Here is an 18,861-nt window from a genome sequence, read left to right as displayed (position 1 = left end):
GGCATGTGGGGGTTTTAGAAGCCAGGAATTTTTTCTATGGTGTACTGAGACCCGTTGCCCTTCTAAGAGGGGGGGGGCTCCCATACAAATCAAATACGAATTTCCTCATAACTCTAGAAACAAGCAAATGGAACCAAATTTGGCATGTGATGGTTTCAGAAGGCAAGAATTTTCTGTATGGTGAATTGAGACCCCTCCCCTCTTTAGGAGGGGGGCTCCTATACAAATGAAATACAAATTTCTTCATACCTCGAGAACTAATTAAGCAAAGGGAACCAAATTTGGTATGTTGGGGTTTTTGGAGGTAAGAATTTTTTCTATGGTGTACTGAGAGCCCTTCCCCTTCTAAGAGAGGGGGGGGGGGCTCCCATGCAAATAAAATACAAATTTCCTCAAAACTCGAGAACTAATCAAGCTAATGGAACCAAATTTGGTATGTGGAGGTTTTCGAAGGCATGAATTTATTTTATGATGGTTTGAGCACCCTCACCCCTGTGGTAGTAGAATAAGGACTCTCATACAAATAAAAACAGAAATTTTTGCGTACGTGCCATATTTTTTGCTATGTATAACAAGCGGTAAGCTGTGAAAGTAAGCTAGTGAAACCTTTTCGGAGTAACAGACAGTGAATCGACCCCGCTAATTTGCGTGCCTGTTCAGGTATCAGCATCTTTGGCTCGAGCAGCACGTTCCTCACAATCATGTGGAAGATTTGTGCCTTGCCCATCTTGCCCGTATCATCATTTACCTGATGAGGACGGGAAAGAAAACAGGAGGAATGGGAAGGGGTGGATGAGGAATTTGGACAAACACAAACATACATATACCGAGAGATTTTTATACCCCCGAGGGGATACTGCAATCCTTGGTAGTTAACTTATCAAAAGTACACCCCCTGGGGGGTATACTCATGATAAATAAGAGCTTATAGCTCAATACCGCTTTCGGTAAGGAACATCCATATGTCTCGTAATTTTAGTTTCCTAAAATCCGATTCATTTAAGACGTAGGATCCAAAGATCCTATGACGCAATTGTGCTACTGCAGGACAGTTTCAAATTACGTGATATGGTGTACCGTAGTCGGATTCACATAAATTACAATGAAACGATTCAGCTCGATGAATCGTAGCCATATGATAATTCAGTCTGCAGTGACCAGTCAGTGATCTGACAAGAATACTGCAGTTTACCTTTGAGTGTTGCAAAAGAAATTTCGCAACCTTCTCACAAGGCTTAACAATGAAACTTTTCGTTTGACGACAAGTTTCAAGATTTTCCCAATAACGTACATGTTCAGATGAAAACCAAGATCGAATCTTTTGTTTTATCCAACATGCAGCAATTGGTAAAGCAGGTTCCGGTCCAAAAACCGACTTTTCTGCTCCAGATCTTGCTAGTTCATCAGCCCATTCATTTGCGGTTATACCAGAATGGCCAGGAACCCAAATCAGATGAACGGCATTTAGAATGCTTAATTCTTCTAATTGGGTGTGGCAGGCGATGACTGTTTTAGATTTAGAATTAGCCGCACAAAGGGCTTTTATAGCGGCTTGACTGTCAGAACAGAACAGAAGTAGATAATCTTGTCTATCAGTTCTTTCTGAAGTGCAAACTGAGCTCCGCACATAATTGCAAAGATTTCAGCTTGAAAAACGGTGCAGTAACTACCCAACGAATAGGATTCCTCCAATTCCAGCTCACGGCAGTAAACACCAGCACCCGCGCGACCTTCGTACAAGGAACCGGTATAACAGACCACATAGTCGGAAATTTTTGTTTCCATGTAGCCTGACATCCAATCCTCTCTAGGAGGAAAGTCACTTGAGAAAGTCCTATACGGGAAAGTACGCATGAGCGTTACATCGCTAGGAGCAAGGGCAAACTTGTCCTCAGCAACAATTTGCGACCACAATCGAGTATGACCAGTGGAACCGTTCACAGACTGCCAAAGGCCAATCGCGTGTAGTCGATAAGCACATATTAGTACCTCTTGCTTCAGGTGGAAGTGTAGAGGTTTAATATTGAAAATAGCTTCTAGGGCGGCAGTAGGAGTTGTAGTAAATGCACCAGACATTGCCATTAAACACATCCTTTGAAGATGGTTTAGCTTTGTCTGGACAGTCACAACTTCCCCTCTCTGCCACCATACAAGACAACCATGCGCCAGTATTGGTCTGACAACGACCGTGTACAACCAGTGTTTGTATTTGGGTTTAAGTCCCCAAGAGTTGCCAATGCCTACGTGCCTGTTGCTATTCATATCAAAAGAGAAGGACATTTGATTGGCAAGTCTTAATTGCCATAAACGTGATTTGGCTTTAATTTTATTTGTAACCAATGGCCTTTTTAAAGGCCACAAGCGAGTTAAAGCAAGATTATTGAAATATGTCAAGCTTCGCATAATCATATTTAATACAATAATCTGTGGACTGGTCATTCATTACTATTTCAAACTTTATGATGCACACAATTGATATTTATAAGAAATCTCTATGTCTCAATCATTGCAGGCGTTGTACTTATGAACCCACGTCCACGTATTTTCAAATCCACCATTGCATTCAATGAAGAATTGAATCTGAATACTTCGCTCTTCTCTTTTTAGCATTGACTTAAACAATGGCACTCACAGATTCTTATAAACATACATATGCCAGAAAAACAGTTTACATTAGTCTTTGATTAAATGATCGGACATAGTCCTAAGTCACCCTTTCGTACAACCCTCCGGGCTGTATACCTTGTAGTTTTTCTATGATGAATTGGGACCCCTCCCCACTTTAAGTGGGGGGGGGGCTCCTATACAAACGAAATACAAATTTCCTTATAACTCGAGAGCTAATCCAGCAAATGGAACCAAATTTGGCATGTAGGTGTTTTTGGAGGCAAGAATTTTTTCTATGATGAATAAGAACCTCTCCCCACTTTAGGAGGGGGGGCTCCTATACAAATGAAATACAAATTTCCTCATAACTCGAGAACTAATCAAGCAAATAGAACCAAATTTGGAATGTGGGTGTTTTCGGTGACAAGAATTTATTCTATGGTAAATTGAGACCCCTCCCTCTTTATAAGGGGAATTGTAACTCCTCTCCCCTTTAAGAGGGGGGGCTTCCATACAAATTTCCTCATAACTCGAGAACTAATCAAGCAAATGGAACCAAATTTGGCATGTGAAGGTTTTCGAGGGCAGGAAAATTTTCTACGGTGAATTAGGACCCCTCCCCACTCTAAGAGGGGGGGCTCCTGTAAAAATGAAATACAAATTTCCTCCTAACTCGAGAACTAATCAAGCAAATAGAACAACATTTGGCATGTGGGTGTTTTTTTTGGTGACAAGAATTTATTCTATGGTGAATTGAGACCCCTCCCCTCTTTATAAGAGGTATTATAACTCCTCTCCCCTTTAAGAGGGGGGGCTTCCATACAAATTTCCTCATAACTCGAGAACTAATCAAGCAAATGCAACCAAATTTGGCATGTGAAGGTTTTCGAGAGCAAGAAAATTTTCTATGGTGAATTAGGACCCCTCCCCACTTTAAGAGGAGGGGCTCCTGTACAAATGAAATACAAATTTCCTCATAACTCGAGAAGTAATCAAGCGAATTGAACCAAATTTGGCATGTGTGTGTTTTTGGAGACAATTTTTTTTTTCAATGATGAATTGGGACCCCTCCCCACTTTAGGAGGGGGGGTCCTATACAAACGAAATACAAATTTCCTCATAACTCGAGAACTAATCCAGCAAATGGAACCAAATTTGGCGTGTAGGTGTTTTTGGAGGCAAGAATTTTTTCTGTGATGAATTAGGACCTCTTCTCACATTAGGAGGGGGGGCTCCAATACAAATGAAATACAAATTTCCCCATAACTCGAGAACTAATCAAGCAAATAGAACCAAATTCGGCATGTGGAGGTTTTTGGAGGCAAAAATATTTTCTACGGTGAATTAGGATCCTTCCACACTTCAAGAGGGGGGGCTTCTACACAAATGAAATACAAATTTCCTCATAATTCGAGAACTAATCAAGCAAATGGAACCATATTTGGCATGTGGGTGTTTTTGGAGGCAACCATTTTTCCCATGATGAATTAGGACTTCTTACCTTTTTAGGAGGGGGGGGGGGCTCCCATTCAAACGAGATACAAATTTGCTCATAACTTTAGAGCTAAGCAAGCAAATGGAACCAAATTTGGCATGTGAGAGTTTTAGATGGCAGAATTTTTTTTCTGTGGTGTATTACGACCCCTTTCCCTTTTAAGAGGGTGGGCTCCCATACAAATGAAATACAAATTTCCTTATAATTTGAGTACTAATCAAGCAAATGGAACCAAATTTAGCATGTAGGAGATTTTTGAGTCTTGAATTTATTTTATGATAGTTAGAGACCCCTGTGGTTGGGGGATATGGACTCTCATACAAATAAAACAGAAATTTTTGCGAAACTCAAAAACTAATCCAACTCGAGAAATTCGAGACTCTTCCATAAAACATTAATCAATAACAAGACCACAAAAACTATCTATAGTAACACTAGATCATTCAGGACGAGCCGGTCGCGAGTGTTGCCGGTGACCCGCCGTCGGAAGCGCCGCCCACTGGGGGGCTTGCAAAACTCGAGATAGTGACAAAGATCATCCGAGATTCATGATTTATGTACAACACAGGTTAATTTGTGGCAATACGAAGTTTGTCGGGTCAGCTAGTATATATATATATATATATATATATATATATATATATATATATATATATATATATATATATATATATATATATATATATACAGGGTGTTAGGTTCCCTATCTGGGATATTTTTACCACAGATAGAGGAACCCTAGACAAGAAAAAAACTCTATGAAACATGGGGTCGCAAATTGCTGGTTACAGAAATATGAGCATTTTACTGTTTTTTTACGTTTTTGCACATTATCTAATTTATGTTGAAAATGAACGTACTAATTTGTGTTTATTTTATGTTAAATGGAAAGTTGAGAAGATTTTCTGTTAGATCGTGTATAAATATTACAGAAAAACATGAAACAAAAACACTTTTCAAGAAAAAACTTCTCATGGTATCTCATTTATCACAGGTTTTTTACAATTATCTAGTAAAGTAGCTCGTGAACCTAGTCTTTCATAAATTTATAAAGAACGGCCATTGATTCATCTACATTTATCTCTTTTACACTATTCTTCTATCTCCATTAATTTGAGAGATATTTCAGATTTAATCTGAATGCTATTGAATGCAGTTTAATTTTTAATTAAATTTAATGTTGAACACACCGTGAAACTTCGACGTCCCTTGCCGTACTTGCTCGATCGTACATTGCACATAGCGGCGCATTATGTCTCTATGGAGACAAACACACAGAGTCAACAAACGCAACTCATCAACATTATTTTCTCGAACCAACCATAGGTGTTCACGTGGTGATATCAGTAAAGTCTGCGTCATCAGTTCTGTTGGCACTGGGTTCTAATCCCAAAGTTTTGTTATTAATCACTTTTTTTTTAATTACAATCAATAAAGCTTGTGATTAATGGATGTTTGCTTCATGCGATCCCAAGTGGTTACGTGGAGGTATGAATAAAGTGTGCGATACGAATGCGGTAAACTTTGGGTTGTATTCCACAATAAACCAACTTTTTTTTCATAATGCAAATCAGAAAATAACAAGATGGGAATTATAAAAGAAAACTGAGTATTAAATTGATAGACTAAATATCTTTTTTTCAAATGGCAATCAGTTATGACAGAATTATTCAAGGTTCAAATACTGCGCATACACTTAAAACATTCGATAAAATTTTACCGAAATCTAAGCTGCTGAACGTTCAATGAAAATTTCGATAATGCATATTGACCTTTACGGATTCACGTTCAAACGTTCAGCTGTTTAGACTTTGATAAAATTTTACCGAATCCGGTGTTTTTTTAAGTGTGCAGTCGTGGAAGAATCATGTGTCCAAAAAGGTAGTTTTTTATTAAATTTTTGATTGTCATATCAATCCGCGCAGTGAGCCTTATGAATATTATGACGACAATTGAGGATAACATTTGATCGTGAAATATGATATGTATTTTTATTATTTTTGGGCAGTATTTACCAAATTTTATATTTTTTTAACAAAAGCAAACATGTAGAAGTCGACTTAATGTGCTGAATATTTGTTATAACACAAACAATTTAGAATATGTTTTTGAGTTTATCGCATAGATCTTGGGGGCGTAGTACTTTTTACACCATATTTTTTACCTTATTTCAAACACTTATTTCTCAATAATGCGAAAAGCCAATCGAATCAGGTTTTTTGCATCTAAAACATTACATTTAATACTAATATTTACAATTTTGTTTTCATATGAGAACCTCTTCCCCTTTCCTCTACGGCTCCATGAAGATAGTCATTCAAAAAAAAACATGAATTGCGGTAGCATGGATTGGCGCTGGGGGGCTTATCCGAATTGAAAAATTCCAAAACGATATGAAAGTATATTAAATTATCTCGTGTTTGACCCATCCTTTTTTTTAATTCGAACGCATAATAAAATGGCGGACATTCAAACATAAAATTAAGGTTTTTAGTAAAATTGACTTTAAACATTTCTAAAAAATACAAAAAATGCAATATCGAAAAAAGATTGGGTCAAACACTAGACAATTTTGTTGGATTTCAAACGAAAAAAGAATCATGAGAATTGCTTGAGCCGATATTTATAGTACCGACTTTCAAAACCTCTTGAGATATTTATGGTACCGACTTTCAAAACCTGGTTTCGAGAAACACGGCGTTGAAGTTTTTATTCGCAGTGTAATCGCTCCAGACATGCACGGTACAAATAGCTGTAACTTTGTCAATTTTTGGAATTCATCCAAATGACTTCAAACACATATGGCCAAAATGTTAATCTTTCGAAATAATCAAAAAAAAAATATTCGGTTTTTATAAATTGAAAAAGTACTATGCCTTCTTAATGCGTTTTTGTTCGATACCTACTTTTTGATTCGAGCATCTATTCTAACTTCAAAACGCTGTCGTACCCCAGCAGAATTATTTATTCCTTAGACTTAGGTAATTAAATTTTGGCAATAACTCGCAATCTGAGTAGGCCAGGAATCAAAACTGATGACAGTTGCGTCTATACACTGCACTATTTTTACAAAATGTATTCTTCAATAGAACTGGCAGACATGCACTTTGTGTATGGGTTTTGTAACGGATCTGCGGAGGCAGCGAGACGCGAGTATCGTCGGCGTTTTCCAGATCGACGCTTACCCTCTGCAGGTAAGGTGATATTATGTTTTTTTTTTAAATAAGGTTTACCACAAAACAGTCCTTATAGATTCGTTCTCTAGAACGCATCGTCGAATGAGGGAAGGAACACTCTTTTCTTCTTCATTGTTTGCTGAACAACCACGACGCCGTATTTCGCCAGCGGTGGAGGAGGATATCCTGGCTGTAGTGGAAAACAATCCTAGTATTAGTACTAGAAGAATTGCCTTGCAGCTAGGACAATCTCACTGGACGGTATGGAGGGTACTGCACTCCGCTGGAATGCATCCGTACCACATAATGCCGGTCCAGGGGCTGCTCGATACCGACAAACCGCGAAGGGTGACCTTCTGCGAGCTGATGGTCGAAAAGGATGCCAGAACTGAACATTTTTTAGAAAACATTCTATGGACTGACGAAAGTACTTTCACGCGTGAAGGGTACTTCAATGTCCATAACGAGCACAGCTGGTCAGAAGGGAATCCGCGTTTGGTGAAGCCAACGCGTTTTCAGAGTCGATTTTCCGTAAATGTATGGGCCGGTATTGTTGGTAATCGGCTTATCGGCCCATACATTTTCGAAGGTACGCTTACTTCTGCTGTTTATCTCGATTTTTTAAAGAACGAGCTCCCAATCTTGCTGGAAGATGTCCCATTACGAACACGACAGCGACTGACATTCCAGCAAGATGGAGCTCCGGCACATTCCACTTTAACCGTAAGAGAACAACTGAACTTAGTGTTCCGTGAACCTTGGATAGGTAGAAATGGGCCTATTTTGTGGCCTCCACGTAGCCCGGATTTAACTCCGATGGATTTTTTTTTGTGGGGGTTTATGAAAGCCGAGGTCTACAAAGTACCAATCAACACAAGAGATCAGCTCATCACGAAGATCTTTGCTGCAGCAGAAGTGGTCCGAAATAAATTAGAAGAAATTAGTATTTCTGATGAAGTACGACGAAGAGTTAATAAATGTATCGAAGTCGGTGGTGGACATTTTGAACAATTTTTAAAATAAAAATAATAGAACATATCTTTTTGTACAATTTTATTTAAAATAGCAAGCATGCAAAAAAATACTCTGTTTATAAAACTCACTAACTATTTTCCCAGAGAGTATAACATGTCGGTTATATCTGACCATAAAATACACCACCGGTACGGCAAAACAAAGAGATGAAATTAGATCTCCTTAGGGTTGGGATACCGGGAGTACCGGAACCGGGAATACCGGTACTACCGACTAATTTTCTAGTACCAAAATACCGGTACTGGCATAAGAGAATACCGGTACTTTCAGTACTGATCAATTATGAATTTTTTGAGACATTCGTCTATAAAATCGAACATTAGCAACAATTTAACATAATTTCCGGGATACGAGCAACCTAAGTGGAGATCGGGTAACCAACCCCGGTGCAAACTAGGTCGTAAACGGACAGGGCACACATGCTTCTGCTGAGTGTTGGCAAAAGGAACAGCCTTGTCAGCCGTGAGCCTCTGTCTACAGGTTAGGGATGGCTCACGACGGTGATCCCACTGCACGGCGAATCGCCGTTTTCGTATGAGGTATGAGGTATGCGGCTGTATCCCAGGTTAGGGACGGCATACAACAGCGACTGATCCGGAGCGGGCAGCTGACTTATGATACACTGTGTCTCACCAGCTATACCCAAGACGACAGCCCTGTCCGCAAGACTATGCATTGCAGCTCCAGTAAGGCGGTATGCTTGCAATTTCAGGACTCTACTTAAACCGGCGTGCGGTTATCCAGGCAAAAGAGCTGCAGAAGATGAAGGTCGATGTTGCAGCCATCCAAGAAGTGCAATGGCCGAAGATGGGAAAACGCAGATTCCGCGCAGTAGATCCTATTGCGAGTACGACATTCAAGTATCACATCACACAGCGGCGGCAACAAAGCAGAGCATGGAGTCGGATTCATACCCGTTGGATGAGCGCTGTTGACGTGGATGCTAGAGCAGCGAGTGTCAGGGGCGACTGGAGAGCGACAAGACCGAGAAATGTGGAGACGGCTCCTGAGCTCGGCATGGATTCGATAAGCGGATTGTCGCCGAAAACGTAAAGTAAAGTAAGTAACTTTATTAACCGTTATGTGTGCTACAAAATACACCTTAAGCAGGGCGACAAGGGTACTCGGATTCCCAAAATTGATATTGTTATTACATTAACAATTTTAAACCGATTTTGATGAAATAGGTGTCATTTGATTCGTTTATTTATCTAGTTTTAAATTCTCTGACCATTTGGCCATTAAACACATATGGTACCCGAAAATCCGGAGTTTCGACAGTGTGTCCGCAGTGAGGTAGAGAACTGATTGTGTTGCAGGAACATCAGTCATGCGGATGTCAAAAGTCTAGAAATTCATACAATGAACTATTTCACAATAAGGTTTTTTTTTGTATGCCAGAAGGGCACTGGGTTTAAAAATGCCACTGCGACAGTCACGAAGATTGTCTTTTGTGGCTGGCCCCGATTGCTGTACACAGTTTACGGATTGCTCATGCCCATTGATGGAGTTGAGCTGGGTTGTAAGACTGTGCCCCAATTAGGTATTACATGGTTAATAAAACCAACTACCTTCTTGGGATGAAGTTTCCATACTGAGTATGGAGTTAATAGGTAGCTTCCGAAGAAGCTGAACCTGGAAGACGCAAGAGCTCCACAGGAGCAGAGCAAGTGCGCTGAACTTTCTAGTTCTAAATTGCAAAAGCGGCACATGTCGGTTAAGACCTTGCCAATTCTTTTTAAATAGTAAAGAGTGAGACAATGTCCGGTGAGGAGTCCCGTGTTTGTGCGCAGTTCCCTACGCGTTAAGGTAAGTAGTTTGTTAACTACTGCAGGGTCTGGGTAGTTAAACTGTTTACCTTGTCTACAGCCGTGCGCTTTATACCAACTGGATGCTATTTCTAGCTTTTCCCAGGTCAGTCATTCAATTTTGACTGCGGATATGGAGGTGCCCAGAAACGGTTCGGAGCCAATGAACTGATGAGCTGATCCTTGTCTCGCTAGGCTGTCGGCAAGCTTATTGCCTTCGATTCCGCAATGTCCAGGCACCCAGAATAATGAAACTTTGTTCTGGCGGGAGAGCTCCCTCAAGATTGTGCTGCACTCCCAAACTAATTTGGATGCACATTTGGTGGACTTGAGAGCCAGTTGTGCATCCTGGCTGTCCGTGAAGATTCCGATTTTAGCATACCTATATTTTCGTTTTAGACATATCTTGGTGCAGATGTATATTGCATATACTTCTGCTTGAAAAACGGTGGGCCACTTTCCTAATGAGATAGTTTCCCTGATATCGGGTCAGTAGACTCCAGAGCCTGTGCAAGTCCGATCCATCTGTAAAGAAGCAGATGGTACCGGATGGAAGAACAGGCCGTCCATTGCTCCATACAGCGCGATCAGTAACAATTACACTGTACGGAACATCCATGTTAGGCCGTGCAGTCAGAGCAGTCAGTCAGAGATTGTCGTTACTAGGGGTGATAGTTTGAACTCCCTTAGTACGCGAAGGTGACCATTTGACAATGAGTACCACGTCGTCGGCGTACGCAATGACCTCATGGCCATGCTGTGACAGCTTGTGCAAGAGTGGGGAGTGGGGAGAGAACTCCTCCTTGAGGACATCCTTTGATCGCTGAGATTGTGATCGACTTATCTCCCAATAAGGCTGTGATTTCCCTGCTTGACAGCATTGCTTCAGTCCAGCTCATTGTCGGCTGATTAGTTCCTTTGTTAAGGAGAGCCGTTGTAATTGAGGCGAATGACGTGTTAGCGAAGGCACCTTCAATGTCCTTTTGGACATTCAATCTGTTCAACCTTTTGGAGTCGCGCCGCCACAGGCAGAGTCTGGATGCTTTCGCAAAACTTGACTCTGGACAGGGACGTAGCCAGAAAAGTGTCCCGGGGGGGGGGGACAGTTTATTCAACAAATAAGGATTTAAAAATCCAATTGAAATAAAATCAGAAAAATGTTAAAATTTTACCTTTCCGTTGGCATTGAGGTATGTTGTACGTTCGAATCTCGGCTGTGAGAGGCTGTAAGAATACATACATTCAAGTCTCTTCGAGACGCGGCGAGGGTCGAGACAAGCTGGCAAGTTATCATGCATGCTTTTCAAAATCGCTCTTGAAGGGGTGATTCGACGAGCAGATATCGAATCAAGAAGTTTTATTTTCAGAAATGTAGCAAACTTTTTGGCTACGCAAACTACGCGGTTAAATATTAAAACCAGAAACTTTGCCACGGCGTAGGCTATTTGCACTGGATTGAAAGCGGAAGCTAGGAGGATTGCGTCGAAGGCCAAAACATGTATGGTAGAGGCTCAAACGAGACCAACGTGCGCTTTTCGCGAACGGTAATTGTTGACACGGACGAACCAGAAGTGGTTGATGAGTTCATGTATGTGGGATCGCTGGTGGCCGCGGACAGCAACACAAATGAGGAGATCCAGCGACGTATTCAAACAAGACATCGAGCGTACTTCGCCCTTCTCAAAACGGTACGATCAAGAGACATAAACCACCGTACGAAGCCGACAATATACAAACAACTCCTTACTAGACCGATAGTTTTAAGGATTTGACAATGCGCACTGAGGACATACGTGTCCTTGTGGACGATATTTGGTGGAGTACAAACTGAAAGTGAAGAGTGGCGGAGGGTACATGAATCAAAGGCCACAAACACTACTGGAGGAAATTACTAACGGATTTGAAACGTCTTAAGGAAAACAGTTTTATTTAACAACCCCACCGGCACCCAGAACAGAGGGACTCAACGTTCGAGATGGCTCGACCAGATCTAAACCGACATTCTTTTATTTTTAAATAAAAAAACTGCACTTCAAAATTGCCTGGAAAATTGGCGACGAGTAACCCAAAATCGAGTTGAATGAAGGTTAAAACAGCACAAACCACCCCAGTTCTAAGCTGCTGACAACGATGACGAGGATAGTACAACCAGCCCCACAAATTTTGTTGTGCTCTGAACCAGAGCCCAGCAACGAAACAAATAACCCGGGTACCCTTGTCGCCCTCTTACGTAATAAAAAAGTTTAAATGCCTCTCATTGCTAATCCCCTTGATAGATATGCAGGAAATTACCTCATTTACTTAAGATCAATGAGTTTTACGATGCCAGAAAATTTCAGTGACGTATCTTTCAAATTGAATGAGTTATAACTATTTTCAAACTAAAAAGGTACCTGGGTACCCTGTCACACACATAATGGTTAAGAATACACATTTTTACAAGGGCCCTATTCTCATAGTCACCTCACTTACATTTTTTAGATGAGAACACAATTAGCGGTTCTAAAAGTCACCTGAGACTCCGGTTAGCTAAGTGACAGTACAAATGTAATGGTGACTGCAAGGTGCGGAGGGGTGACTTAGAATAGGGCCTCAAATAAATAAGTATTAGTAAATTTTTCTTTTCTTTAAAGGATTTTCATTTTAAAAACTTTGGGTACCGGTACAAGTACCAATATTACCGGTACTGATGCTTCCTGTACTGATATACCAGTTTTCAAAAATGCTTTCGGTACTCCTAACCCTAACTCCACTGCCGCCGGTTACCCGCCGTGGCCTTTACCTGTCGCCAGGATAGGTTCTCGTCTACAGCCCAAATGTCGTTGGCTAAGCTGCATCGCCCTGTGCCTCAGGAACTGTATCTCCTACGCTGTCCTTGCGGATCCCAGTCGAGTGCTTTTCTGCAGATCTCGTTCGCTTCCTTCCTCATGGTGTGTCCTGATGGTCACCGTGAAAGGGTTATGCCCGCAACACGATACAGTGATGTGGCCTGCGACCTCGTACAGTCAAGCAAATTACACCCTCACCCCGATCAGGAAAAAGGAGCTCATTTTGGCTGCCAGGGGTCTAAAAATGAAGAAAGCTCCCTGTCCTGACGAGGCACTGAAGGCGGCGATCCAAGCATATCCTGATATGTTATTTATTTATTTATTAACTTTTTTTTAATGGGGCTTTCAACCAGTGGTTGGTTCGCTCCAATCCTGATATGTTTAGAGAGACGCAAAAGATTCACAAACTCTTATAACTCATAATGAGCAGAACTTACAAAGTTTTTTATGATTCTAAACAAAACACACTAGTTAGTGATTCTTGTTACCGTTCGTAACATTTATACTGCATGTTGTAAAATTATTTGAGTAAAATTGTCTAATAAAATATTTGTAGTCTCCGGACCACTGAAAACAAATACGGCCAATTCAAATGTACACTAGACAAATAGGGATAGAGTTAAGCACATACTACACTAAAAACGAAAAAAGTTCAGTTCAATGGGTGGTTGGAAAAGGAAGTATAAGGAAACAGCGAAAGAGATGTCGAATAAAGTGGAAGGATTGTACAAACTCATCAGAGGAAGTTAATTAGTGACGAACCACAGACTAAAACACATTGAAGTGGACCAAAAAACATGGTTTTAGACAGAGTGAAGGGAAAAGTAGTTAAAACTTAGATCTAGATAGATTATTTAAAAATAAAAAGTGTAAGTTACAAAAAAGGGAAGAGTCGAATCAGGTAAACTAAAATGCCACAAAATACTGTTACTAGCGGTGCGAAAATGTTCAGGGGAAAGTCTTAACCAAATACCGTGCAACTCGTTTTTCCCCTTGGACCCGTTTAAATTGGTTTATTTGCCCGGTAATCAATTACGGCGATTCTGAAGGACCAGTCGGATTGGAGAATGGCTAGAGCCTATTTAGAGGCCATAGTCCCCCAAAGTTACAGCGATCGAATCGAATCGAAGTGAAATCTCAACCAACCCTTCACCACATGTCTCCACAGTCTCAGTCAGTCCACAGTCTCCAGGGCCCGGATCAGAAGGTCGCCGCGTATACTTACGAGAAGCTACCGTTGCTGTTCGGTTGCTACTACCGGCCGCAGCTACTGAAAGAGGCAACCGTCGTTGGATACCATAGGCCGAGCTGGCCTCAGCCTACGGAGATTTGAATATTCCCTTGAATTACATCGTCGGCCACCCGTCAGTGTAGTCATTCCGTCATCGTCGCCATCCCGTCATCATCGTCACCCCGGCAGAAAGTCGAAAAACCACCGTACTGAACCACCCATTTATTACTCCAATACTCACACACAGTTCTATGTATCCGTTAGGGAAAATTAAAAGGATAAATTATACACAGTAGCTTTTCTTTCGAACACTTATCACAGTCCTGGTTCACGGAATAAGCCAGAGCCGACCTTGAGCTTTTTCAGTCTCTCGCTCGTGCTCGAGCGTGAAAAGAGGTCGTGAGCACCCGCCCCAGACGGTCCCCAGTGATTCGACCAGCGACCAGGGGTATAGTAGGTGGAAACAACAAAACAAAACACACTAGTTAGTTCATCAGTACCCATGAATGAAGCTATCTAGTTATTTGCTTATTTTCTTATTTATTTATTAATCTATTACTAACTTACCATAAATACATTTTTTTAAGTGCGACAAAGTACGAATTTTTATGCATGAGAACATCTTAAATAGTGTCGAATTCTGTTCACAGTTTTATACTAAACAATGGCATCGGGGTTCCCAGAAAAGAACGTGAAGAATAATTCCCATCTTGTTATTTTCTGATTTGCATTATGAAAAAAAAAGTTGGTTTATTGTGGAATACAACCCAAAGTTTACCGCATTCGTATCGCACACTTTATTCATACCTCCACGTAACCACTTGGGATCGCATGAAGCAAACATCCATTAATCACAAGCTTTATTGATTGTAATTAAAAAAAAAGTGATTAATAACAAAACTTTGGGATTAGAACCCAGTGCCAACAGAACTGATGACGCAGACTTTACTGATATCACCACGTGAACACCTATGGTTGGTTCGAGAAAATAATGTTGATGAGTTGCGTTTGTTGACTCTGTGTGTTTGTCTCCATAGAGACATAATGCGCCGCTATGTGCAATGTACGATCGAGCAAGTACGGCAAGGGACGTCGAAGTTTCACGGTGTGTTCAACATTAAATTTAATTAAAAATTAAACTGCATTCAACAGCATTCAGATTAAATCTGAAATATCTCTCAAATTAATGGAGATAGAAGAATAGTGTAAAAGAGATAAATGTAGATGAATCAATGGCCGTTCTTTATAAATTTATGAAAGACTAGGTTCACGAGCTACTTTACTAGATAATTGTAAAAAACCTGTGATAAATGAGATACCATGAGAATTGAAAAGTGTTTTTGTTTCATGTTTTTCTGTAATATTTATACACGATCTAACAGAAAATCTTCTCAACTTTCCATTTAACATAAAATAAACACAAATTAGTACGTTCATTTTCAACATAAATTAGATAATGTGCAAAAACGTAAAAAAACAGTAAAATGCTCATATTTCTGTAACCAGCAATTTGCGACCCCATGTTTCATAGAGTTTTTTTCTTGTCTAGGGTTCCTCTATCTGTGGTAAAAATATCCCAGATAGGGAACCTAACACCCTGTATATATGTTGCATATAGCATGCATATATGAAGAATCGAATGATTACAAGCATGAATACATGCCACTATCACTACAAAGAGACTTACGTAGTCCTGCGTCACCTATATATGCGGTCGTGTCTAGTACACAACCCCTCTGATTTTTTTCTTATATCGAAATGTCGGATCTCCACTACCTGTTTCGCAATGGCTACGTAACCAAAACCGTCCTCAAATCGAAGGCGAGCTCTAATGCCAGTGATCGCAGCACCTGCCTCGGTGGATCCAGATCAATTCCTTTCTACTAACATCAACTCCTTCCTATGATACTTGTGGATGATGCAGAGGATTCCTCGGTCTCTAGTAGCAGCAAGTGTCGGACTAACATTCCTTTCCATCCCAAATTGACCTGCATGGGCGTGGCCAGCTTTGCTATTGATCATCACAAAGAACACCAGAAAGTGCAAGTGCATCTGCTACTCCCAAGCATCATTCTGATTGTTCTTTGTGCAATCTCAGCTGATCTAGATCAATCGCGGGCAACTCATGGGCGGTCAAACTATGCTATGCTAAATTTTAAACGTGAAAACCGAATCTATTCTAGCTCTATCTAGAATCTATCTATGTATATGTTATTATTTTTCATGCAAAAAAGACAAAATCGCAAGAAAATTTTTTTAGCCGGTTGTCGGAAAGTCCATTGTTCGAAATTCCATTTCTGTCTCGTTCTAGAAGCGTTAATACTCCGTACACTCATTTCTCGAGTTCTTTAGGCTGTAGAGTGTACAGCCAATTGATTTTATAAAAAAATTTAACTATCCCACAAATTATTTTTTTTTTGTCCCCTGATTTTTCAAGCCAATTTGAAAGGGGGGAGGGGGGTGATAAAAACTTTAAACATAATTTGCAATGGCCTTATCAAACGATTAAGGAAACATGTAATCTACAGTATTGTAATGGATTCTTAGAAAAATTTCCAATCGATTGATACCAATATCTCTAGAATCTATTGAAGGATGACTGCGTTATAAGCGTGCAAACTTTTCTTTACTTGTTCTCTTTTCGTTTTTCTAAATTGTACCCCAATATAGAAATCATAAACATAGTCCTACGTCAGAAATGGTAATATCTGAATAAATATGTATTAAAACCTCTTACGTTATAACTCCTGGGTAGTCTTCGGTTATATGGGATGATAACGGTCTCCTATCTTTGCGGGTCCATGATAATGTTGGGGAGGGCACACCAGAGGTCGCACGACACGACAAACGAGTAGATTCCCCTACTTTTATAATTTGCGATTCTTTCGGATATATTTCTAATATGGGAGGTTCTCGCCCTGTAGGGAGCAAGAACAAATATATTGATTTGACCTATGAAAATCATAAAAACCATAATAATACTCACGCTCAATATCGACGATAGTATATGCACGGTCTATTCCTTCACTGTTCTCGGCTATGCAAATGTATACTCCGCCATTATTGAGTTGTGCGTTTAAAATGTGAAGCTTATTTTCGGTTTGTTGTAGATTCGAAGCGAACGGTTTGCCACTCTGCAAATTGTAATTTTTTTTTAATTGATCTAAAATATCTGAAGAGAGATATACCGCACCATAGTCCATTTCGTAGTAGGGAACGGATTTCCGCTCACCTCGCAAAATAATGTGAAATCTGAGCCTTGTGTTACAGTATACTTGGTGTCAAGAGGTTTAATTTTAGGTGTTGTACTAAAAAATACGTCATTTAGCTTGAGATTATTAGTTCTGTTAGTATACGTACAGATCATGTTTAATGATTACATCTACGTAGGTAGTCTTTTCACGACCACTGGGGAACAAAACAGTACAACTGTAGCGGCCAGAATTTTCGATAGTAGCATGCTCAATTATTAGTAAATCGTTCCGAACATAACTATTCCGTGGTAAACTACTTTCACTCGTTTTAGTCCATGTAATCTTTCCGCTTGGTTGACACAAACAGCTTAATGAAATCTTCTCGCCGGATATCCCATGATAGTTATCAGGTTTAATTTGGACAATTTCGTGTATGTTTTCAGGATGACGTGTCGGATGTGTACCGATATCACGAACGTACACATGTAGAATTTTATCTGCCTCGCCAATATCATTTTTCGCAATGCATCTATAAGTTCCTTCGTCTGCTTTGCGGAGAGAGTTGAATCGTAATGAATCATATTCAATAATAACATTTGTGGATAGTGGACGGTTATCCATCCGTTCCCATGCAACAACAGGAATTGGCGAACCAGTTGCTACACAGTGGACATCGGCTGACTTATACTCTTCTAAGTCAATCACATCTGTAGAAATATTAACCTTTGGTTTCTGTGGTGAACCACCTGCAAAAAAATGTGCGATCGAAAAAAAAACTTTTATTATGTTGATTATTTATAACTCCTTCAAGTGAAATTTAAAAAAAAGAGTTGAATAAAATCACATCAGCAAACTGCTCAGTGATTATAAGAAGAAAATTTAAGGAAATATTGGTGGGAGCAAGCGAATTAATAACAATTTGGAATTTGATGAAGACATATTTATTCAGGAAAAGGGGATCACAAAATTAAAGATAAAAACAACGATTACAATAGTAGGTACCGTAAAATGGGGTAACATTGATCATTGGGGTAACAGTAACATTGTTCTGTAAGACCATTCTCCAGACCATATGAGAACATTGTCCATTTACGAGGAACTTTGTCGGCTTGTTGGCGTAGTACCTCTTGAGCAGCGGCGAACAGTTATCTTATTGCCAAGACTGCTCATTAAATCCTTTCGGGTGCTTTTGACTATCTTGCTATTTTGTCGTAATTTCATCTATATGGTTATATCTTATATCTATATTGTCATCTATATTCTATATTTTTCGTTATCGCGATATCTTCTTATATCTAATATCGGTATCGACTCGATATCGGATTTTAAATTATCGATATCGAACCGATAACCAATTTATTTAATGAAAAATAATTTGCAATTAGCTTTTTAACTGTAAATAAAAATTCGGTCGTATTTAGTCATATATGAACTCATTTGCTCTTACATTTAAATTAATCATTGTAATATTTGACCTGCCCATGGTT

General features: G+C 39.9%; 1 protein-coding gene across 8 annotated transcripts in view; it reads right to left on the bottom strand.

Moving 5' to 3' along the window:
* Window positions 1–18,861, bottom strand: part of LOC128742843 (basement membrane-specific heparan sulfate proteoglycan core protein) — a 1,551,467-nt gene that overhangs the window by 496,671 nt on the left and 1,035,935 nt on the right. For all 8 annotated transcript variants that reach the window (XM_053839324.1, XM_053839321.1, XM_053839325.1 and 5 more), the window contains 4 exons: window positions 17,541–18,120; window positions 17,374–17,488; window positions 17,167–17,314; window positions 16,918–17,098 (listed from right to left, as the gene is read on the bottom strand). In XM_053839324.1, the coding sequence (XP_053695299.1) occupies window positions 16,918–17,098; window positions 17,167–17,314; window positions 17,374–17,488; window positions 17,541–18,120 (1,024 nt within the window). The remainder of the gene's footprint in view (window positions 1–16,917; window positions 17,099–17,166; window positions 17,315–17,373; window positions 17,489–17,540; window positions 18,121–18,861) is intronic.

The sequence above is a fragment of the Sabethes cyaneus genome, chromosome 3, assembly GCF_943734655.1.
Source record: "Sabethes cyaneus chromosome 3, idSabCyanKW18_F2, whole genome shotgun sequence".
Classification (NCBI taxonomy): domain Eukaryota; kingdom Metazoa; phylum Arthropoda; class Insecta; order Diptera; family Culicidae; genus Sabethes; species Sabethes cyaneus.
This window is presented reverse-complemented; position numbering and strand designations above follow the sequence as displayed.